Below are 22,962 nucleotides of genomic sequence, written 5' to 3'. Positions count from 1 at the left end.
TGCCAAACAGTATGGACAATACTTATGCAACCAGGCTGTTTCTCTTGTTGATGAAAGCATTATTTACAGTCTTATTTAAAGCACATACCCAATGATCTCAATCATCCTTTACCCAAAGCCCTTGTACTCTTATCTTTAAATCAATGTTAGTTAACTAAAACGTAAACTGAAATAAAATAAAATATACAAAAATCTAAATTTTTCAGTTTAGTTTAACTTAAAAAACTAAAACTGAAATAAAAATTTTAAAAAACTATGGTTGATTATGATTTCACTTTTCTAACTTTAGTTAGTGCTGCTGTTTGAGCATAAACAACATCTGCAAAGTTACAACGCAAAGGGAGATATTTTCTTTCACAGAAATCGCTGTGGACTACAACAAACGACTGATAGCTTACTCCCTGGATAGTGACATAATGAACCCTAAATTTACATAAACCCTGGACCCGGGAACACGGAACAAAGGGGGTGAAGTCTATGAGAAGAGAAAAGTCTTTTCACATTTATTGCAATACAGTGTAACACAAATGCAATAGCATGTCACTCTGTAGGCATCTTACAACAGTTCCCACACAAGCGATTTTATAGATTAGCATGACAGAATATGCTAATCAAAGACTTGAAGATAGTTAGCTCCACATCAGCAACATAAATTGATCAAATAACCATTCAAAAACGTCCTGTTGCATTCTACATGTCACTTCTTCAAGAGTCTCTCCGACTCCGGTTTGAACATAAAAGGCATAACCGTTCCTGACATTTTAGTGCATGTCTGCAAGTGGCTAAGGACACGAGCTGTTGTAGCTCCGCACTCTTCTTGGGGGAGCAGTATCTCATTTGCATTTAAAGGGACACACACAAAAAGCGTTTTTGCTCACCCTCAAAAGAGGACAATTTTAACATGTTATAAAAATAATCTGTGGGGTATTTTGAGCTAAAACAAAACATACACACTCTGGGGACATCAGAGACTCATTTTACATCTTGTAAAAAGGGGAATTATACCACCCCTTTAAGATTTATCTCATACATGGGTCTTTATATATCAAAAAAGAATATTAGGAAGGGAGTCCCTAATTTTGGGGTCCTTGGTATCAAAACGTTTGAAGCCCCTTGTTGTAGCTAGTCATGTAAAACAGAAAGTCAGAGCGAAAGAGACCAACAACATTTAGCAATCAAAATGTTTAATTTACAATAATTAATAAATTATATAAATAACAAAATATCCTAAAGAGTCTATTTGAGATTTGAGGGGATCAGAATCTTTCACAAGATGCCATCTGCTCCAAGAGTCCTGTTTCGCATCTGGGACCCTATCCCTCTCGGGACAGCTGAAACAAATCCGGCCTCAGCAGCTGGGATGGATTAAGGGTGGAATATCTAATGAGAAGTTCCCCTGAGATGGAAGAGCGGGATGCAGGCTTGTGGCTATTCAAGTGGAAAATGCAGTCGGAGAAGCATATGAAGGGGATTGTGTTTGTTTAAACGACCTTTTCCATTGCTCCCGCTTTTTCAGTACGCCAGGCGTGATTAGCACATGGCAAACACTTTTAAGGACAGCAGCAAAACAGACGGCGAACGTCTATTGTTAATGCACTGTTCATGATGTCTGTCCTGCTTTTCAGAATATCTCCTCTGATGAAATCCTTCGCCATGACATAATTTCTCTGTGTTGAAAGACAAAGCTAAAAGTTAGTAAAACTGAAAATGATAAAAAAAAAATCTTTATCCTATACTTTTGATAAATCTAGCTGCCACAATAATGCTAAAAAGAAATGAACATTCTGTAATAATTTACTCATTTACAGAATTTTCATTTGTGGGTGAATGAACTAGATATAAAATGCAAAATGACTATGACATATTTAAACTGCTGTCATTCATTAGAGTAGACGGAAGACTCACACATTGCAGGTGGGAACAATCCTCTCTTCAGGATGTCTGGAAAAACAAATTCTCTTCAGGAAAGATGGGAGTCGGAGTTTAGGCCTGCATTGTTTTGGCACTGGACTAAAACCAGAGACAAGAGGAAGAAAGGTATGAATAGGAACACAAATGCATTTTTTTGTCACAACAGAGTTACTATTACACAAACGCTCTGAGGTTTCTACTTTAAGCATAAAAAGTGATCAGAGATTTAAGAACAAAATGCTCTACTAACAAGACCAAACGTAACAACGGATGTACGTTTTCTGCTAGTTTTCTGGCTACTTATAAACAGAATCTGGGGATATTGAGGTTGCTGATTCAAAAGGCTCACTTGACTCTGTAAATTAATTTCAGCATCTGGCTGCATGTTACACATTAGTCACTAAGGTACTTGAAGGGTCAATGGAGTAAAAGAAAAAGACTTCAAGTTTAAAACACATGTTCCAAATTCCATTTTTAACAAACATTTACATTTAATGACTCTTAAAATGTCATCAAATAAAAAATTAATAACAGATTGTCTTTATAATTTGAATGTATTTGAGCGTTTTTGAAAGTTTTAGAACATATTTTTCAATACAAATATAATTATGTATCACAAAACATGACATTTTAGAACCTGAACTAACCTTGGCTTGTCTGAAAAGGTCAAATAATCTGATATTTTAAGAGAAGTATTGACATAATTGATCTAATTATTATAAATATGAATATAGGCTAATACCTGTTTGCATCACAGGAGGAACTTTTTCCAAATATTAATAATATTTTGTTATATTTATAACTGTTAGCCTAATATTTTATTTATAACTGCTTTTTTTCCATAAGAAATAATAATAGCTTATGCCGAACTACTTAAAGGGATAGTTCACCAAAAAATGTATTTACTCTCCCTCAAGTTGTTCCAAACCTGTATGAATGTCTTTCGTCTGCTCAACACAAAAGATATTTTGAAGAATATGGTTTTTCCATAGTATAGAAAAGATTACTGTGGAAGTCCATGGGGCCCATCAACTGTTTGGTTACTGACATTATTCACACTATCTTCTTTTGTGTTCAGCAGAAGAAAAGAAATCCATACAGGTTTAGAACAACTTGAGGGTGAGTGAATGATGACAGAACTTTCATTTTTCGGGGTGAATTACTGTTTTCTTTTTGAGAATTTCATCATCATCAGGATCAGTTTTTACTAAATGCCCCTCAACCAAAAAATACATTCAATTCAGAAATTAAAAACACTCTCAAGTCACAATAGATCATGTTGTCACTCACCATTTAGCCTGTGATGAGGGCAGAACCTGTACATTAGAGTTTTTCTCCTCTTCCTCCTTTTCCTGCTCTCTCTCGTTCTCTTCCTCCTCCTGTTCATCACAAATGTTGTCCCACAGTTGGCTATTGACAAAAAGAGCGTTCTGCAAGCTGAGCCCTCGGTCCAGACAGGTCACCTGGCGACAGAGGGGACAGCGAATGGTGCGCAGGCCGCTGTAATGCAGCCCCATTGTCTCCAGACAGGTGGTGCAGAATGTGTGGTTACAGTGGAGAGTCCTGGGAACACGGTCGGTGCGAGAGTAACGCAGGTAACAGACCCCACATTCCTGATCCTCAAACAGTGCCATGGCTGAAAACTGGAACTTTTATACAGTTGCTGATATAATGTTTCTGTAGCTCTGTCTTCTGGAAAGTGTTTAGCGTACTCTGCAAAAACAAAAAAAGATGGAACTCTCAGGCATACTTCATGCATATGGACATAACTGTTGTGTAAAGGCAGAGTTCACCCAAAAATTACTTTCTTGAAACTCAAAAGAGGATATTTTATTGTTTTGGATTATTTGCCCATTCAATGAGTGTCAATGGGGTCCAAAGTTGTTAGGACATCACTCTTTTGTATTCCTCATTAGAAAGAAATGCATACAGATTTGTAATGACGTGTAAACAATGACAGAATTTTCATATTTGGGTTAACTATCCCGTTAAGCACATTAAAATGACAGTTAAAATCTTGAAGCAGATGGCAAAGCCATCACTCTCACCAAGCATTCATCCTTATAGTATTCAACTCTAATGCTGCAGACCACCTGTTAGTCTAGAATATTATATTATTTCATTTGACCTCTGAGTGTTGACCTCTGACCTAATGCTGTCTGCCTACAATACTGCATGACAAAGAAGAGTGACTAGATCTCTGGTTTCTGCAGCCATGAGAACATCTATTTCATTTCACCAAAATCCAATTGACAGAATATTCCATAACATTGCTCTTATATAATATTACATGTTTAGTTAGATTTGCTCTCTTGTTAGTGATCAGGTCAGGTAAAAGATTATACGAGAAACATCTCTAGTCAAACTGTAACTTGACTTTCATGTCAAACCATTTGAACAGTATATGTTCTTTCTTTATTGTGTAAAACAGCACACTGCAAAAATCACTAAATTAATGAACGTTTATGTCCTATTTCCAGTGAAAACATATAAACACCCTTAAACAAAATTAATATACATGAGAAGCAATATTGCATAGTTAGAATTAAGCTTATATTTCACTAAACTGTTAGATAAACACTTTACAATGTTGTTGTAAGAAAAATATCAAACTCAAGTTTTTTTTTAAAGTCTTAATATCGTACGCAGTTTTGTTTATAAAGTACATTTATTTTGTATTTATTTTATTTTTGATATTTTACTGGAAAACAATACAAAATACTTAACCAGAGACTAAAATGCATGTTTGAGCTGTTTTAACTGAAAGCAACTTGCACTGAGATATCTTAAAATATGTCAATGGCATTGTTTATGCCTCAAGATGACCACCAGTAATGTTTTTTTTCCTAAGGCACATTTATAAAAGCTATACTTAAATGTCCTAATTTAATCATTGATTTTTAATCTAGTTAATGAAACACACACACACACACACACACACACAAAATGTAAACCAACCTTAGTTTAAGAAAGAAACTAAGAAATCAAGAAATATACTTACGGAACAGTGACTATCTTAATTCAGTTCTCTGTATAGACTGTTGCAGCTCTTTGTCAGAACATTAACTCATCTGAATGAGAAATAGTGGGTGTGTGATATGAATAAGAGAAAACTGGCTCTGCTGTCAGTGTAAATAACCACCCCCTGTTTTAAAGAGGCTGTGGAGTTGTGGGGGAGGTGATATCTGCCTTTCTCCTCCCCCATTGGCACTTCAAGTGTAGCTCTCTTAAGTTCTTTAGAATTTCAGTGTATGAAGGAGTTGCCTAATTACTGGAAAACTCAAGAAATCCTGTAAGTTCAGAGATTCCATGTTCAAAGATGACGTAGCCTAACTTGGAAAAACATGACATGGAACAAGACAGAAGGAAAATTCCTGAAGGGGAACTTCAGTGAAATCTGAAATCTATAAAATTAGATAATAATGTGAATATAATGATTATAATATTTGTAAATGGATAATTGAAAAATATAGCCAACTATCAAATAAAGGGATATCAAATGGCTTTTTTTCTCAGACACCATCAGATACAAGTTAATATTTCTGCCTTCAGCAAGTCAGTCGAGATGTGAGGGTTCATATCAACACAGTGCTGGATAGGAAAAGAGAAGAAAAGGGGAAAAAATACTGATCAGTATGTTTGATGTTTTAGGCTACAGTGTCTAAAAACTTAGAAAGGAGGTCGTCATACTATTTATAAATTATAATAGATTATTCTGAAATAATGGGAAACATAATCGTTTTGTAAAACTTGTTTTTCTTGTCACCTTAATGTTAGTTTTTTTAGTCTTCTTGATAGTATAGTATCAGTCAGTGTTCTCCCTGATAATTTCTGTCCATTTTCTTGACCTTTAAATGTACATTGACGATATCAGTATATACATTATTATTGTCAAATGTTATTATAACATTTTACCACAAAAGTATCTTAATATAGCATAATAAAATACAAAACATGGGCTCGTCCGGGATTTGAACCCGGGACCTCTCGCACCCAAAGCGAGAATCATACCCCTAGACCAACGAGCCGCTTGTAAAAGTTTCAGCATTAATAATATATGAAGCATTATTGTAAAAGTGACAAAACTTTTATGATGAATAAATCAATTGTTCTTCTTAACTAATAGGCCCATATGTATTCTTCGACCTTGACTGCAAATATTGTTCGTTTTCGTATTGTTCGCATCTGCATTCGTCTAGGCGAACACGCGTCGGTCTGTGTTAACTCTTTCAGTTGCATTATTACTAGTACGTTCATCCCGTCTTGCACAACATATCGTCATTTTCACATATATCTATGGTATTTTATCACTATAAATGACAGAAACATGTAACAAATAAATAAGTAAAAAATAATGGGCTCGTCCGGGATTTGAACCCGGGACCTCTCGCACCCGAAGCGAGAATCATACCCCTAGACCAACGAGCCACGTGCAACGTGTATTGTAACCTGAGTGAGCATAAACCTTAACAAACACCATCATTTACTGTGATCATTATAACGTTAATGTTGTTGCTGTACTTACGCTATGGAAATGCAGTGTGCTCAACTGAGCCACATCAAAATAATAATTAACGCATCTTATTATCCTCATTCATTATTGCAATACTGCACTATAATTGTTTAGCACATTTTAAATTTTTGAATGTAAGTTATGCAGTTCCGATTTGAATGTATGCATGCTATTGAGCTCATTTATTTATTGACATTACAATTACATATATAAAATCCGCATACTTTGTATCCATTACTAGTTAGCTAACTACTTACCAAAAACACATGTATTTATAAACACTCATGTATTATTAAGTGTGAAGTATTTTCATTTTGTTAAAACCTAACGTTAATCACCTTGGTATCCGTATGCAATATTCGGTGGGTGAACTAATGTTTTGAAGCTCTCTCGCATTCTCTGCTAAAGCTGACGATTGCTGCATCTCTGATGTCAACATGGGAGAATAAATTACCCATAGTCCTTTACGATAAAGTCGAGTGTTTACAGCATAGATATCATATAAAGGCCTTTATATGATATCTATGGTTTACAGCTGCTAGTCTTGTGCCTGTCACCGTAGTGACAGGCACAAGATTGATATTCTGTTGTGTTTATCTTTAGATCCAAATATTGATACCACAAATATAAATATAAATTGGGTTGCAAGGAAATGGCTCATCATGGCTTATGAATGCGCAAAAACTCATAAAAATCATCATTGTGCTTTCTTGCGACAACTACATAAGCCTACAGTCTGTTATATTTTATGAGTTCTAAAGTTATCATTTATAATAAAAGACACCACATTATTACATGATATAAAACGACTCCAATGAGAAACGACTCCAGTGGCCGTACTGTATGTAAGCCTATTTTTGCCACATAAGAAAAAAAAAACATGCTTTGATAAATCGTAATTCTGACATAAACAGTCGAAATTATGACATGAGATGAAAGGTTATGAGATAAAAGTTCAAAATTACACTAAATAATTAATTAATTTCATAATTATGAGATTAAAAAGTAGAAATTATGAATTAAAAAGTCAAATGTATGTCTTTTTGCGTCATAATTTTGCCATTTTAGTGTCATAATTTTGGTTTAGCATGTCATTAATTTCGACGTTTCATCTCATAAGTATAGAATCGACTTTTTATGTCATAATTATTATTTACAAAAGCACGATTTTTCCCCCCTTATGTGTCGGAAATGGGCTTTTATAGTACTGTACACGTGACACAATGCGGAAGCACAGGGAGAGTGGCTGACTGTTCTGTTCTCTCGTTGTGATGTTCTTGGTTGTTGTTCGCTTTCAACTGTTGAGTTTCTGTCACCCCTACAACCCCAGTTGACAAGCATGATGTCAAGTGCCCCTGGAGTTGTAAGTGAGATTTGTAATTTCGAAATCTAAACGTTAACACTAACTTTACCTTGAGTTCAAAGGTCGTGGAGTAACAGTTACGTTAATTTTCTCGGCAAACTGACAAGTAGACAATGCGCGAACTTTTTCTCCACGCTAACAGGCTAATGTTAGCCAAGTAGTGATTTGTTACTAACATAGTAGTAAGTTACATTAATAAGACCTGGTGTGCAAATATACCGATAAGCCAGTTATCAACGTGATATTACCACATTATATAGTTGTTCAGCTTCCAATAATAGCTCAGCATGTAATACATCCTTGTTATTGGAACACCACTGGCTCATTCTATTTCTTTGTTAACATGGTTTACCACTGAAATACTGTTTTATCTGATTCCAGAAAGCCTGAAATCACAGTATGTCAGAATAGTTCATTCTACCACAGCACACATATAGCTATGGCGTTTGTAGCACAGTTGCCCTTGGTAACTAATGCAGATACAATACTAGATGTGATTTTGTGATTTACACCCATCATCTCTGCTCATGAATGATCTCTCTTTTTCTCATGCATGCAGTCCAGATTTTGATCATGTAATAACTATGTACATGGAAGGTCACTGAGAAATAATGGAGGAATTTCTGAGCACGCTCCGTGATCATGATGTCAGGTAAAGGGGAGAATTCAAATTCTGCTCGATCCTCATATTATAAAAAAAAATGCTGACTTGAAAAATTGAAAAATGCTGTGTTGTGCATTTCTATGTATGTAGGCATACAGCATTCACTATTGTTTACATGCTGTTGATCTCCTCTTCATCTCCTCAGCTCTGTCCTGTCATCCTGTGAGCCAGAATTACAGGAGTTGATGCGACAGATTGACATCATGGTGGGGCACAAGCGGCGTGAGTGGGAAGCTGAGGTTCGAGCCATGGAGCTGCGACTGCAGAATACACAGGAGGAACTCCAGTCAGCCAGGGCTCTGCTCGACAAGAGGAGCTCAGAGGTACTATATCACACCTTGATCACCTGGCTATGTTCATACTTAAGTTTAGAGTTTGAGGCTATTGCGTTACACTAAACAAAGGGTGCTCTAAGCAATGTCACACGTTTTTTTTTGGCCGAAACATTTTTTGTCACATCCAGCAAACATCTCCTCACTGTCCGCTAGCTGCCTGTCCCCTGAACACACTGTAACAAAAAACACGGCCTCTGTAGACAGCCCAGGCTTCACAAACGGCAACAAAAACATACTGGCCCAGCCTGGACCACGAAACATAACAAACAGTGTTCCAGCCAATAACCGACAAGAATGATTTGGGGGTGGGGGTTAGTGCGCGTGCACATGAAGGGGGGTGTGTGGGGTGGAGGAGAGAGAAGCATGAAGAGGGAAGTTAGCTAGAGGAGAGATGTCCTAGACAACGACAACGACTAACGTTAGAATTATATTCTCTTGAATTTTGATATGGCCGACACACAACCAAAGAGACAATGTTCTGATGAACAAATAGCAAAGAAGAGAGAAAAATGGGAAGGAACGCGCAAAGTCCCGAATTTACATCGGAAAAGCACGGGAGGGGGAGGGGACGGGATGAGGAGGAGGGAGGGTCGAGCTAGGCTCCGTTTTGTTTGACAATACTTCGAAAGTCAACAAGAAGTGTTGTCACCCAACATCGCTTAGAGCACCTTTAAAGGAGGCCGGATTCAATGTTTTGGACACACCTGGGGGCTGGATACTATATATATATTAGGGGTGTAACGATACCCTCACGTCACTATTCGATACATATCACGATACTGAACTCACGATACAATACTATTGCGATACTTCAAGACATTTACAAGGTTAACAAAAAATGTGCTGTTGATTAAAATGCTAAATTTAATATTACATTGTGGGTGTGAATTAATAGGCTTGGACTTGGTGCTGATGCACAGGACAAAAAATATTCATGATTCTGAAGCTGAAAATACAGAATTATTTTAGATGAATATGCTTGCACTCTGTCACTGACTAGATATATTTAAAATATTGGCCACTTTTTACTGGTAACATCAGACATTTGGCATTATCAGGACCCACACATTATTCCCCCATTGCATCACTATACATTATATTCAACATTATATAGTAGTTTCATGTAGTTCTGACTAACACTAACTATACACAACACATATTGTCACTTTCCACGATACATATTGTTGCATTTTTGTATTGTGATATATTGTGACACAATATATTGTAACACCCCTAATATACAGTGGGGGTCTTACAATCTTTCAATCTTTCATTAAAAAAATTCACAAAAATCTAACCTTTCATTGAAGTAAAAGAATTGAAAGTGGGGGGTAAATCACATTATAAAATAAATGTTTTTCTCCAAAACACGCTGGCCATAATTGTTGGCACCCTGTTATATACTTTTTGCAACCTCCTTTTACCAAGATAACTGCTCTGAGTTTTCTCCTATAATGCCTGATGAGTTTGGAGAACATCTGACAAGAGATCAGAGACCATTTCTCCATACAGGATCTCTCCAGATCCTTCAGATTCACAAGTTCATGTTGGTGCTTCTCCTCTTCAGTTCAGCCCACTCATTTTCTATAGTGTTCAGTTTAGGGGACTGGGACGGTCATGGCAGAAGCTTCATTTTGTGCTCAGTTACCCATTTTTGTGTTGATTTTGATGTTTGTTTTGGATCGTTGTCCTGAAGGAAGATCCAACCACGGCCCATTATAAGATTTCTAGCAGAGGCCGTCAGGTTTTGATTTTTGATCTGTTGGTATTTGCTAGAATCCATAATACCATGTATCTGAACAAGATGTCCAGGACCTCCAGCAAATAAATAGGCCCACAACATATAAGATCCAGCAGTATATTTAACCGTAGGCATGGGGTACTCTTCATCCCTGTTTGCACCAAACACATCTGGTGGGTTTGCTGCCAAAAAGCCCTTTTTTTGTTTCATCTGACCATAGAATCCGGTCCCTTTTGAAGATCCAGCCGTGTCTGACAACTGAATATGCTGGAGTTTGTTTTTGGAGGAGCGAGGAGGATTTTTCTTGAAACCCTCCCAAACAACATGTGGGGATGTAGGGGTTGTTTGATAATTTTTTTTAGGCTTTCTGACCCCCAAGACTCAACTAATCCCTGCAATTCTCCATCTATGATCCTTGGAGAGTCTTTGGCCACTCAAACTATCCTCCTCACCGTCCATTAATACAATATAGACACACGTCCACTTCCTGTCAGATTCGTAACATCTTTAGTTGATTATAACTTCTTAATTATTGCCCTGATGGTCAAAATGGGGATTTTCAATTCTTTAGATATTTTCTTACAGCCACTTTCTATTTTGTGAAGCTCAACAATCTTTTGCTGCACATCAGAACTATATTCTTTGGTTTTACTCATTGTGATGGATGATTAAGGGAATCTGGCCTTTGTGTTTCCTCATATTTAAACTCCTGTGAAACAAGAAGTCATAGCTGGACAATTTCATGTTCCTAGTCACCCTGGTGTGCTTAAAAATGTAAATATTAATGGGAAAATACTTCAGAGATATTTTTCTCATAAAAAATTCTAGGGGTGCCAACAATTATGGCCAGCGTGTTTTGGAGAAAAACATTTATTTCATAATGTGATTTACCCCCCAATTTAAATTCTTTTACTTAAATGAAAGGTTAGATTTTTGCTAATTTTTTGAAGGAAAGATCAAAAGGATAAACAATGCAGATTTATTTTTTACAGCCATTTTTTATCATATTTACCAGGGGTGCCATCAATTTTGACCATGACTGTATATATATTAGGGGTATGTATTTTTTATTGTTAGGTCACAGTCAAACTGCCTCAGACTAATTCATTGTTCAATCAATGTATAAATTAATCAATAATAAAGCACAATTATTTTACCCTATGTTCAGTTAAGTTGAGAAGTTCCATATAGAAAAAGTGCATTATAATTTTATGTATTCCATATTCATCTGCATTATCAATTTAGTCTATATGATAGAGACGGCCTTTTGGCAAATGAGACAAAAGCAATAATTATGACTCTCAGTGAAAAAATTATCTGATTTCCAGCACTCATAAAATCGACTTAACGTTTCTTTGATGTGGCCATGGTGCTATCCCGAATTGCCGATAACAAGCTGTGTCCGACTCCTGACATTAATGGTCACTCACTCACGGTTTATCGCTACACCTGTGGTAAAATCTTGTGTTGCCACCTTGTGGTGATATTTTGAGACCGCATGATTTGTAAATTATGTGTGACAGGCCACATATTGTATATTTAATTGATAAGCTGTGAGCCATTTGGAAACCATCCCTGGGCCGTGATTGGCCCGCAGCATCTGATCGATTTTTGAAGGCAGCATTGTTGCCCACAAGATATCCCACAATCCTCTGTGTTTGATTCCATGACAGTTGAGCTAAAAAATAAAAATGCCATCTGAAAGTTGTGGGTAGTGGTCAGTTTGTGTCTTAACCCTTGTGTGGTGTTCATATTTGTGTTATTCAGCCAGTGTTCGTGGGGCTGGTGGACCCGCTGCATTTTGGGGTTTTTAATTCAACATAATCAAACAATTTATGTCAAAATACTCAACAGATGTTTACTTCATCCCAATTACAAGCAATATAAACAGCATATATGGTTAATATTTTCCCTTTATCTTTGTTAGATCACATTTAAGAATTGCAACCTTGTGCGGGAACTGCAGGGGTAGAAACAAAACTCACTTTTGCACTCACACTCTCTCACACTCACGCACACATACATACACACAACACACACACACTCACGCACACTCACACTCACACACACTCACTTGAATATGTGGTTTACGGGGACTCTCCATAGGAGTAATGGTTTTTCTAATGTACAAACTGTATAATCTATCCCCCTACACTAACCCTAACCACTAACCCCTACAGTGTGTAGTCATTGAAAATGTGTTCTGATATATGTTCTTCACAGAAAATGAGCCAAGGCCAATGAGTCTGAGGTTGAAAAAATAATTAATCGTATCATTTTTCTTTTGATAAAAAATGAAAACGGGTCCTACAGACCTGAACACCATACAAGGGTTATGACCGAAAGTTTTTGACCGACCTTTTCCATGTTTGATGTCGTTTGTAGCTAGAAATTAGTATTTGCTAAGTTACTCACCAAAGCACTCTCTAGTTTGTTGTAGATCAACTGTTCGTCGGCTGATCTGTGATTAGTACTACTATACTTTATGAGACAAAGTATGTTCCAGACTGCATTCAACACAATGAAACGTAAAATGAGGCCACAAGTTATTCTTAAGGACTAAAATGGTTGTGATGGTTTTGTTTTACACTTTCAGTGGTGAGATCTCTTTGTAAATATTATGGCTCAGCAAAATCACATACGTCATATGCTCTGCCTTAACCCCTGGCAGATGCTTAGGGTGAGAGAAGTGATGATGTCCCTGCTGGAGCTCCAGGATGGTGGTTTCCGAATGTTGAAGTTGGTAGTGGAAAAGGGTATACAGCAGGTGATCTGCATGAAGGCGTGGGTCTTCCTGCATGACTGGACTAGACTAGACTCTGTGCTTTTGTTTGAGCATTAGTATGAGCGTTAACAATGTGACCTATTAGATCAGGATTGCTAATAAAGCTAAATTGATTGTTGTTTTGATTGGCTCTAAACTTCTATGTTGCATTAAGTTTCTCTGATCAGATATCATCATGATCATGACACCACTACTGTAATATTGTGAGTAATATAAATATGTTTCAATATCTAATGTTAAACTAAACAAAGATTTTAAAAATCTAAAAAAAAAAAGAATTTAAAAAAGACAAATAAGTAAAGTTGTGACAGTGAGTTCTGCTGTCATTAAAGAATAGACTTCAAATACTACATGAAGTTCATATTATTTTTTAATTAAATTTGAATAAAAATAAAATTGTTATGCTGATAATATAATTTGCAATGAAAAAAAATGTATTTCAGAAAAAAAAAGCATTTTGACTAGTGGTCTAAGACCCCAGCATCGCACATGTGTGTTGACTGCTTTATGCATTATAGGCTATAATAAAGTGACTGGTCATCTTTCATTGTAAGAAGATCACACTCCACTAGGTGTCATGTTTGAGCTGCAGTTCACACAGGCTCTGACAAGCATGATCTTATGTTCTTCAGATCATGGTGCTCAGGAAACAGCTAGATGAGATGCAAGCTGGAAAACAAGAGCTGGTTGTGAAGTATGAAGAACAGCTGCAGCATGTAAAAGATGAGGTAAGATCAGCTTTTATTTTAGCCATGGTAGTGGTGGTACATATTATTGTTACACACACAGTATTTTTCTCAAACACGCGGTCTGATTCTACAAAAAATTCTTTTTTTTATCAATATAGTTAACAATAACTCCTTTCAACAGTTGTCTAAATTGAAACGCAGCTATGAAAAGCTACAGCGTAAACATCTGAAGGAGGCACGAGAAGGAGCTCTGAGCAGAGAGGAGGACAGGGCTGAGATGTCCCTCCTCAATAGCAAGATGGAGGTACAGAGACTGGCTAAATATAAAGTGGACTTCATTGTTTATATCAGAATCATTTAATAGTTTTAGTTCAATAATTTAAAGTTCATTGAACTTTTTATTTTATTTTTTTTACGCAGGAGTTTCGTCTGCGTTCAGTAGAATGGGAACAGCAGAGAATGCAGTATCAAAGACAAGTGAGCTCACTGGAGGAGCAAAGGAAGAACCTGGCTGAACAGTTTTCCCTCATTCAGGTGGACTTTATTTGAAACCTAACTTTTATACCAGGTTTGATTATTGAGTCAATCATGACATTTTTGTATGGTTTAGTGGTTGAGGTTTCTGGTACAAGAACCCACAAATGAGCTATGAGCTCAACACTGTTCTTATAACAATGGTTAAAGTTGATTTAATAATACGGGTGGTTGGTGTCCAGGGGGTTGCGTTGAGATGTTTTTTCTCATACCTTCATGGAAGATTTGGCATTTTGGCCCCCCTGCTTTTCTATGCTTCTTCTAGAAGTACAGTATTGCTTATCATTGTTATGCTGACGGTACACTACTATACTTTCCTGCCAGGTCAAATGTTTGTTGTTCCAGTAATAATCTCATCTCTTGTCTTGAGGAAGTTACATTTCCTAAAGCTTAATGAGGATTAAAAAATTAGGTCATTGCATTTGGTTCTTTGTTGTGTATCGCTGGCATCGAAAACCAGTTATGTACTCTATCTTTAACCTTGCACAGTAGAGTTAAGAACTTGGGTATCATCTTTGATTTAGCTTTTTTTCATCTCAGGTCCATTGCCAAATTAAAACAGTTCCTCTCACAGAAGGATTTGGAAATAATGATTCTTATTACATTCCAGCTGGATTATTGTAAAGCCTTGTATGTGGGTTTGTCGTCTACTATTTCATATCTGCAATTCGTGCGAAATGCAGCAGCAAGACTCCTTTTTTTTCCGAGTACCAGGAAAAGAGATCAACCCTGTTCTTGCTTGCCTACTTTGGCTTCCAGTTACTTACAGAGTTAAATGTAAGTTTCTGCTATATGTTATAAGGTCTTGCATGGTCAAGCTCCACAGTACATTGCTGATCTCCTTCAACCACTCTCTATATCTAGGTCTCTTCCTTTATCAAATCAGTTACTTCTCTCTGTTCTCCCTTCCTGCTTGAAAACCAATGGTGATCGGGCATTTGTAGTTGTGGCCCCCAGGTTGTGGAATGCACTTCCATTTTATGTTAGGTCCTCTTCCACACTGGCCATATTTAAATCTAAAAAAAAAAAAAAAGTATCCATAGCTTTGATGCTTTTGAGGTATATAGGGTTTTATTTGTATGTTTTATAATGCTTTACTAGTCTGGTAAGTTTATTTTGTTTGTAACACTTTGCTAATTTTGTTTAATTCCGGTATTGCATTTTTCTTAACTGTACTACACTTTGGTACAACTTTAGTTGTTTTTAAATGTGCTTTATAGATAAACTTGAATTTAATACTAATATGTGTGAAATCTTGGGTGTCTCAGTCTCAGGGTGTAGGTCGGTCGCAGGAGCAAGGGGAACTCCAGCGGTTGCGCTCTCAGCTGCAGAGGGCTCAGGACAGCCTACATACGCAAGAACTGGAATTGGAGAGACTTCGGCTGCTCCAGGATGAGCTGGGAGACTCCATCAAGGAACAGCAGGTCAGCTGCCCCGCTGCAGCCCACATACGGGGACAGGTAGATGCAGATCCACAAGAAAAGTAGAGCTAGAAATGGCCTCTAGAGTGTAGTACATAGTGTAGTACTTGTTGGAAAAGTAGGTATATGCCTTCATATCCTCCTGGGGAGTTCCTGCTTAAGACCTTAAAGGGTTAATTCAACCAAAAATGAAAGTTTTGGCATGGTTTATTCACCCTCATGTCGTTCCAAATCCAATACGATTTTTGTTTATTTTCAGAACACATATTATATAAAGATAATTTTAATATTCTTAACATTATCATTTATGCCAATCCATTGTGCGAACATTTTCAAGCTTCAAAAAGTATATAAAGGCATTGTAAAGTAGAGACACTTCTGAAAAGAGACACAATTGCTTTATTTGATGCAATAACAGATTTAATAAACAGATTTAAATTAGGCTTTTATGCACATAGGAACATTGATCAATGTACATACAAAAAGCACTTCAAATATGGTCATAGAAAGCTTAAACGTGCTTGTTTGACGCACAAGAACCAATGAGGTTTACAGATGTGCTCCATGTATGTGCACTGTTCAATGTTTATATGTGAATAAAAGCCTGAATTAAATATGTTCATCACGTAAAGTAACCATGTCTCTTTAGAAGACTTGGATTAAACTGCTCTATTCATATGGATTCATTTATGAACCTTTTGAAGCTTGAAAAATGTCTTTCATTTTTGAATGGTTTTTTATGAATCAGACTGATTGGCATCTTGAGTTCAACTCACTGATTCAATGTTTCTCAGCAGTTTACCAGTTAACAGCTCGTTGGAGGGTAAGGGTAAGTATCAGTGGGTAATTTTAAATTTCCGGTTATTTTTCACACATGACTTTGTTATATAGTGCACAACTTGTATGGATCAATTCTCTGATAGTTTTATGGTGCTTTTCTTTTAATATTTTGAAAGCTCAAAGCACATCATTCCAACATAACTTGAAGGCAGCATTAAATGCTGGTTTAATAGCTGCAGCATCACTATTATTGTAAAGTGTACAAGAAAAGTGGTGAATGTGGTTTTAAATCAAATATGTGATAGAAGGAATAATAGTAAAGCTGTTCTCTGCAGGTTTTGAGTGAAGAGCGAGAGGAGCTGAAGGCCACACTGAATGCTCAGGATCAGTTTGTACGTAGCACAGGAGTCCAGCAGCAGCAGTTACGCCGGGAAGTGTCCCGACTCAACCAAACTCTGCAAGCAAAAGAGCAAGTCATAAGGTACATTTTCATCATCATTTCAATGTTCCATGATCATTTAACAACAGTCCATAAAGTAACTTGCTAGGTATCAAGCTCAGTATGCAACCATGATTTACAAATCACTTATCTTTTTGTTTAGGTCTCTAGAGGAATGTTTAGCATCACACGGTTCGTCTCCAAGCTTGGCCTCCCTTAGACAAGATCTAGAGAAAGCCATAGCCAAGCTGAAAAGTTCCCAGGCCTGCGAGATTCACTTGAAAGCTGAGGTTATCAGACTCCGAGACAAGTGAGATGTTTTTAAAAAGTCTCTTCATGAGAATAAACAACAACGGCAACTAATAATTAAAAGCTCATTCTGTTTTGTCAGGTTGGAGAGCATGCGAAAGCATAAAGCAGAGATGAGCAGACGAGAAAATGAGTGGAAACAGATGGAAGAGGAACACGCTCGCTGTACTGCTGAAATCAAACGTGTATGAACAATGAGCAATAGAGTTTTTACAGTTTGAGTTTTTGATGTATGATCAGTGTGCGGTTAGGCAGCTTTATTTATTTGAACACACTGAGCCGTCTCATTCATAACGAGAGAAATTATTGCGAACGATTTATTAATGTGTACAAATTACTGACAAACATATGTTGACAACTCTTTGTGCCTGTAGTTGCGTGAAGAGATTGAGAGGGCCGAACAGACTCGTTGTGGGGAGTTGGAGGGAACGAGGAAGGAGGTGTCTCAGTTAACCAGTGAACTTCATCAGCGTGACATCACCATTGCCACACTCACTGGCTCCGCCTCTAGTATTGAGCGACAGCTACGGGCAGAAGTGGAAAGGGCAGAGCGTCGGGCATCAGAACTCAAGGTTCACCAAAAAAACTGCTATTCATGACCCTTTATTAAGAGACCTGTTGAGAATTACTAGTTTATTAAATCATGCATAAACTGATTGTGTTTTCATGTTGGTTTTTGTAGGTGACACAGGTCCAGCTTGAAACTCTAAAGCTTGAGAATCAGCATCTAAATGATCTTCTAGAGAGAGTCGAGTCAAGATCACCTAAGGTTTCCATCCTTTGCTCAGTAAACCTTCATTTTACTTATAATGTGTTCACGTTTAAGTAATGTTTTGGGCTTTATTAAAGGTGCATCAACACTGTTGATATTTGAAATCAAACCCAAACAAACACACCCCTCCCTCCATTGCTTCGCCCCCAACATACCGAACATGCTATGCAACACAGGTAATGACAAACAGCTGGCGTATCAGACAGCTTGCGCAAGTATGGATGAATCGGCTGTGAATCAAAAACAACAACAGCATTTCTTGGTTACTCATGTATCGAGCAGAAACAAAGCAACCTCAGAATCCTTTTTCAGGCCTTCCCACTCTCTAATGTCTCTCCAGATTTTCCAATAGTGAAATCGCTTTTATTATTATTCAGCAGGCTGCAGTTAAATTGTCAGGGATTTGGTTGGGAGGATCATTCCACCAACAAGGAACAGTGAACAAAAACGTTTTTGAGAGTGATTTTGTGCCTCTCTGTGATGGTACCATACCACTGGTATTTATGATGCAATGCTGTTTTGCATCCTTTCAGTTTTTCATGTCATAGTTGCTCATTCATTTTCATTTTCTCTTTGTTTCTCTGTTAGAGGGGTAATGGAGAGCTGGCAAGTCTTAGAGACAGCTACGTGTCATCTCTGAACAGTTTGGAGGAGGAGAACAGGCAGCTGAGGCTGGAAATGACTGAGCTACGAGCTCGCATGGAGGCCAACAACCAGACCTGGCAGGACAAGTATGAGAGAGCGTTACAACAAAATCAGAACAAGAACCATTCGCACAATGCCCAAAACAGGTACAAAGTACTTCCAAATAAAAATGTTCTCTCATCTAAACTCATACAGTCTGAGAATTACAAGTCTAAGACCGCATTGAAAATTTGGGATGAACAGAAAGTTTTAAGGTTTTAAAGAGAAATATTTCTGATTCATCAAATAAGCAAAAATGTGACATTGACCATATGGACTCTATGTATAAAAATACAGATTTCCTTGCTTCCTTTGATAGCAACAAGTATGCTGTCAAACAAAAGTTTGGGGTCGGTAAGGCTTTTTAATGTTTTTGAAAGAAGTCTCTAATGCTCACCAAGGCTGCATTTATTTATTTATTTGTTCATTTTTTAAAAAATACAGTGAAACTGTAGCCTGGCTAACGTCAGACCTAGTCTCATTGAGACATGGTTTGGGAACCACATGTTCATTTTCTCGTATTTGAGGCGTGGTTTACGAATGCCCAGAGCCGTTTATTGGGCGCTATGAATGTCTATCAAATGCGCCTGTACGTAGCTCATAGCCAATCGTTTCAATTATGCCAGATGACGTATGTAGAGCGACAGAAATTCGACGAAGAAGACGACGAAATAAATTTGCGTTCTAAACTACTTAGAACACTATCTAAAAGGCTGCATCGAAAGGTTTCGCATCTGCTGCCATGTTGGATCCAGAGATATAAACAAACTGCTTCGGTGTGTCGCATAGACGTCGTCATCGTCTTGCTGCTCCCTCCCCGTTCTGTGATTGGTTCCCTTTTTGAGGGGAAAATCTGGTCCATGGTGTCCAGGCTGCCTAGCAGCATGAATAAAATCGCACTGCGCACAAGGCAGCATGGGGAAACCCAGGCTAGTGAAACTGCTAAATTGTAAAAAAAAATAAATAATAATAATAATAATTTAAAAGAAATGTTTTCTACTCAATATATTTTAAAAAGTAATTTATTCCTGTGATGGCAAAGTTACATTTTCAGCATCATTACTCCAGCAATCAGTGTCACATGATCCTTCAAAAGTATTTCTAATATTCTGATTTGGTGCCCAAGAAACCTTTCTTCTTATTATCGATTTAATGTGTCCTTGCTGAATAAAAGTATCTATTTCTTTATAGTGTTTAACGCTAGTGAATATAAGTGTATTATGCAGTTCTGTAATGCGCTGTCATAGATTTGATGAGGATGTACAGCGCAGACACCAGGAGGAGCTGCAGGCCATGGAGACTCGGATGCAGGAAAGAGCCTTGCAATACGAGGACCAAATACAGACTCTCCTCAAACAGCTTGAGAACCTGGCACGAACTTCCCCTCATCTCCCCTATGGCCAATCACAAGAGACCAGGATGGCTGTGTCTCCAGTCCACTCGTCTGCATCATCTGCCTCATCCTCATCTTCAAGTCGCAAAGCTCATAGGATGGCAGCTCTGCTCAGTGCGGCGGTTAATGGAGAAGACGCTCAAGCTTCCAGCTCGGTAGACAACTTTCTGCCTTTGGTCAGTAGAGATATGGGTCTTTTCTTTTGTCCCCATCTATTAATTTATTCAAAAAATGTATACATTAAAATTCATTTGGCATGGTTTTTGGGGGATAATGTCAAAAATGTCAGGGTGATTCATTTGGCACAGTAACTCGTTTGAGGGGCATGGCCCACGAATCTTTTTCTGTCACCCCTCCTTTACATTCTCTTAAGACAAGCTGTGTAAAACTGTGGCACTGCACAACATCCTTAACGGTCAATTCCTCCCTCTTCCTCCAGGACTCCTCTGTATCTCCAAATGGCTCAGTGACCAAACGGTTTCTAGAGGAGGAAGCGCTACGTTCTCAAGAGCTGCTTCAGAAACTGGAAGGTCACATTCAGAGCATGGAGCAGGAAAACGCCAACACCGTCTGCAAATACCTGGGCGAGGACAGCAGCCCTCAAAATGATCACTGAGTCAGGAGTACCTTGACCTGTACCTGTAGAGATATATACAGGTCATGAAGACATCTCCGCATGGCCATTTTTATTTGAGGGGGAGAATGGGTTTTGGCAGCTAGTTGGGATTCATAATTGCTGCGAGATGATTGGACAAGACCCTTGTTACACCAGGGCAGCTCGACAAAAAAATGATACCAAAGCAGTGCCAAAACTTTAGTCCCAAAAGTGCTGAATACCTCCCAAGTTTATTGCACTAGTGAAGGAAAGACCATGTGCACGCTCCCTTTTTCACTGTACCTTGACCTTTGATTTTTCAAATGGCCTCTTGCGTCTACCGTTATCATCTGTTTGAGCACTTTAGACATATCTGTACTGTTTTTGCTGTGCCTTTTTCTCGCTTTACTTTATTATATAATCAATATTTATATACAGTGTCTTTTTTGTAAACCTAACTGACATGATTGTGAAGAACGTGTGTTTTAAGGGTTGAATTAAAAGAGCTTGTTTTCATAGCCATGTTTGTTATGGGAGTGGATGAGTCTGTGTGAATGGTTTTATTTCTTTGTCATTTTGTGTTTCAAGCAAAAGGCTGTTTGGACATGTGATGGGATCAGATACATTCTCTGGGGTCGTATCCTTTAGCAGGGTTGCACAGCGGAGATATAAAGTTGACGTCAAACACACAAGCTTTCTCTCGAGTCTCCACCTATGTTAAGTGGCCTATAACAGACCGCTATAATGATTTAGTAAAGTTTCACCCCAAGAATGCACGGACTGTGCCAGGCCTGACAGTTTACAGCGCGCGCGCGCACAGTCACGAATGCAAACTACAGCAAACACACACGTTCGACATGAGAACGCTCATGGAATGTTAATGTCATCCTCCTGCACATGGAAATAGCCAAAGGCTGTTATTTAGCACAGAGGGGAAAGACTCATATTTTACCAACGGAGTGATCCTGAGTGGGAGACGTGCTCCCTCACTTTAAAAAATGGGGGGAATAGGAATATCCTAAATCTAATTTGCTTTGGAATGTGTCTCTCTCTCTCTCTCTCTCTCTCTCTCTCTCTCTCTCTCTCTCTCTCTCTCTCTCTCTCTCTCTCTCTCTCTCTCTCTCTCTCTCTCTCCCTCTCCCTCTCCCTCTCCCTCTCTCTCTCTCCCTCTCTCTCCCCTTCTTCCCTTCCTTAGCTTACCAAGTGCTGGAAATATGTTTTGCCGGGCTCCGTTCCAGCGGTTTTGCGATCGGAATTCCATAACCTTGGTTACCAGGCCTGCAAAGCTCAACAAACAGCGCTGAGGAATTTGGCAGTGTGGAAGTTTACTCTTTTGCTTGCAGAGGAAAAGCATTTTTTTTATTTGCATGGGTCTTATGAATCTTGAGGCCCTGGACAAAGTCAAGGACGAACTGAGATTAATCAACACTTAACTTGCTTGACTGGTTGAACAGAGGCCAAGAATGTATCAGATAATTTTGTTTTGAAACTGTTACTTTAAAAGGTCAAAACTTTCAGAATGTAATACTTTTTTTTTTTTTATATATTATTTTTTTTTTTTACTTTTTTACTTTATGGACTTTTTGACTATGTAATATGGAACTCAGCCATAAAACCCCAGTAAAGTGAGACTAGCTTCAAACCTAAAGACAAAAATTCTGTCACCATCTGTATGTACTTTTTTTTTCTGTGGAAAACAAAAAATATTTGAAAGAAAATCTTTCTTGAGAAGTTTTTTGTCCAGTTATTGTCTGTGGAGTTTAATGTTGTTTAGACCCCCGGTGTTCTGCAGTTCATACAGGTTTGGAACGTAAGGAGGGTGATGAAATGATGGCAGAGCGAACGTAATCTAAATTTTTCTATAGGTTGCCTATAATTTTTTTTATAGGCATTCAGGAAAACCACGAGTAAGGGCCACTTTCTTATGAATCTTATGAAGTCACAATGTTACTCATTTAAATAATCGGGCCCACGGAATTCGCCAAAAAGGGAGCGAGGCCTGGTTGAGCTGCATTAGAGAAAACAGTGTTGTCG

General features: G+C 37.9%; 2 protein-coding genes across 15 annotated transcripts; one reads left to right on the top strand and one right to left on the bottom strand.

Moving 5' to 3' along the window:
* Window positions 1–452: 452 nt before the first annotated feature.
* LOC307166229 (uncharacterized protein) lies at window positions 453–6,853 on the bottom strand. 2 transcript variants are annotated; one of them, XM_079884445.1, is made up of 4 exons: window positions 6,763–6,853; window positions 3,202–3,624; window positions 1,906–2,010; window positions 453–1,667 (listed from the first exon to the last, which is right to left on the bottom strand). In XM_079884445.1, exons 2-4 carry the CDS (start codon window positions 3,543–3,545, stop codon window positions 1,622–1,624), a joined length of 495 nt encoding a protein of 164 aa, XP_079740571.1. In that variant the 5' UTR covers window positions 3,546–3,624; window positions 6,763–6,853; the 3' UTR covers window positions 453–1,621. The 2 variants fall into 2 exon arrangements, with proteins under 2 accessions (XP_079740571.1, XP_079740570.1); XM_079884444.1 differs by lacking the exon at window positions 6,763–6,853 and adding an exon at window positions 4,913–5,193.
* Window positions 6,854–7,630: 777 nt separating this feature from the next.
* On the top strand, window positions 7,631–22,659 carry cep63 (centrosomal protein 63). 13 transcript variants are annotated; one of them, XM_079884880.1, is made up of 16 exons: window positions 7,631–7,787; window positions 8,347–8,439; window positions 8,597–8,774; window positions 13,199–13,294; window positions 13,945–14,040; window positions 14,183–14,305; window positions 14,422–14,535; window positions 15,804–15,959; window positions 17,072–17,217; window positions 17,339–17,485; window positions 17,567–17,669; window positions 17,859–18,056; window positions 18,167–18,253; window positions 18,845–19,047; window positions 20,188–20,509; window positions 20,773–22,659. In XM_079884880.1, exons 2-16 carry the CDS (start codon window positions 8,399–8,401, stop codon window positions 20,947–20,949), a joined length of 2,187 nt encoding a protein of 728 aa, XP_079741006.1. In that variant the 5' UTR covers window positions 7,631–7,787; window positions 8,347–8,398; the 3' UTR covers window positions 20,950–22,659. The 13 variants fall into 13 exon arrangements, with proteins under 13 accessions (XP_079741006.1, XP_079741004.1, XP_079741003.1 ...); XM_079884878.1 differs by having other exon boundaries at window positions 7,642–7,787; window positions 18,167–18,271; XM_079884877.1 differs by having other exon boundaries at window positions 7,642–7,787; window positions 15,804–15,995.
* The last annotated feature ends 303 nt before the right edge of the window (window positions 22,660–22,962 follow it).

The sequence above is a fragment of the Squalius cephalus genome (assembly GCF_949319135.1).
Source record: "Squalius cephalus genome assembly, chromosome: 10".
NCBI lineage: Eukaryota > Metazoa > Chordata > Actinopteri > Cypriniformes > Leuciscidae > Squalius > Squalius cephalus.
The sequence above is the reverse complement of the archived record's forward strand: the minus strand, read 5'-3'. Positions and strand labels throughout refer to the sequence as shown.

Coding starts and splice junctions, on each gene's coding strand:
- LOC307166229 (XM_079884445.1), bottom strand. CDS start 3,545: ATGGCACTGTTTGAGGATCAGGAATGTGGGGTCTGTTACCTGCGTTAC. Junction 2,011..3,201: donor CCCTCATCACAGGCTAAATG/GTGAGTGACAAC, acceptor CTCTGGTTTTAG/TCCAGTGCCAAAACAATGCA. Junction 1,668..1,905: donor ATTGTTCCCACCTGCAATGT/GTGAGTCTTCCG, acceptor CTTTCAACACAG/AGAAATTATGTCATGGCGAA.
- cep63 (XM_079884872.1), top strand. CDS start 8,399: ATGGAGGAATTTCTGAGCACGCTCCGTGATCATGATGTCAG. Junction 17,670..17,858: donor GTACTGCTGAAATCAAACGT/GTATGAACAATG, acceptor TTGTGCCTGTAG/TTGCGTGAAGAGATTGAGAG. Junction 18,272..18,844: donor AGGTTTCCATCCTTTGCTCA/GTAAACCTTCAT, acceptor TTTCTCTGTTAG/AGGGGTAATGGAGAGCTGGC.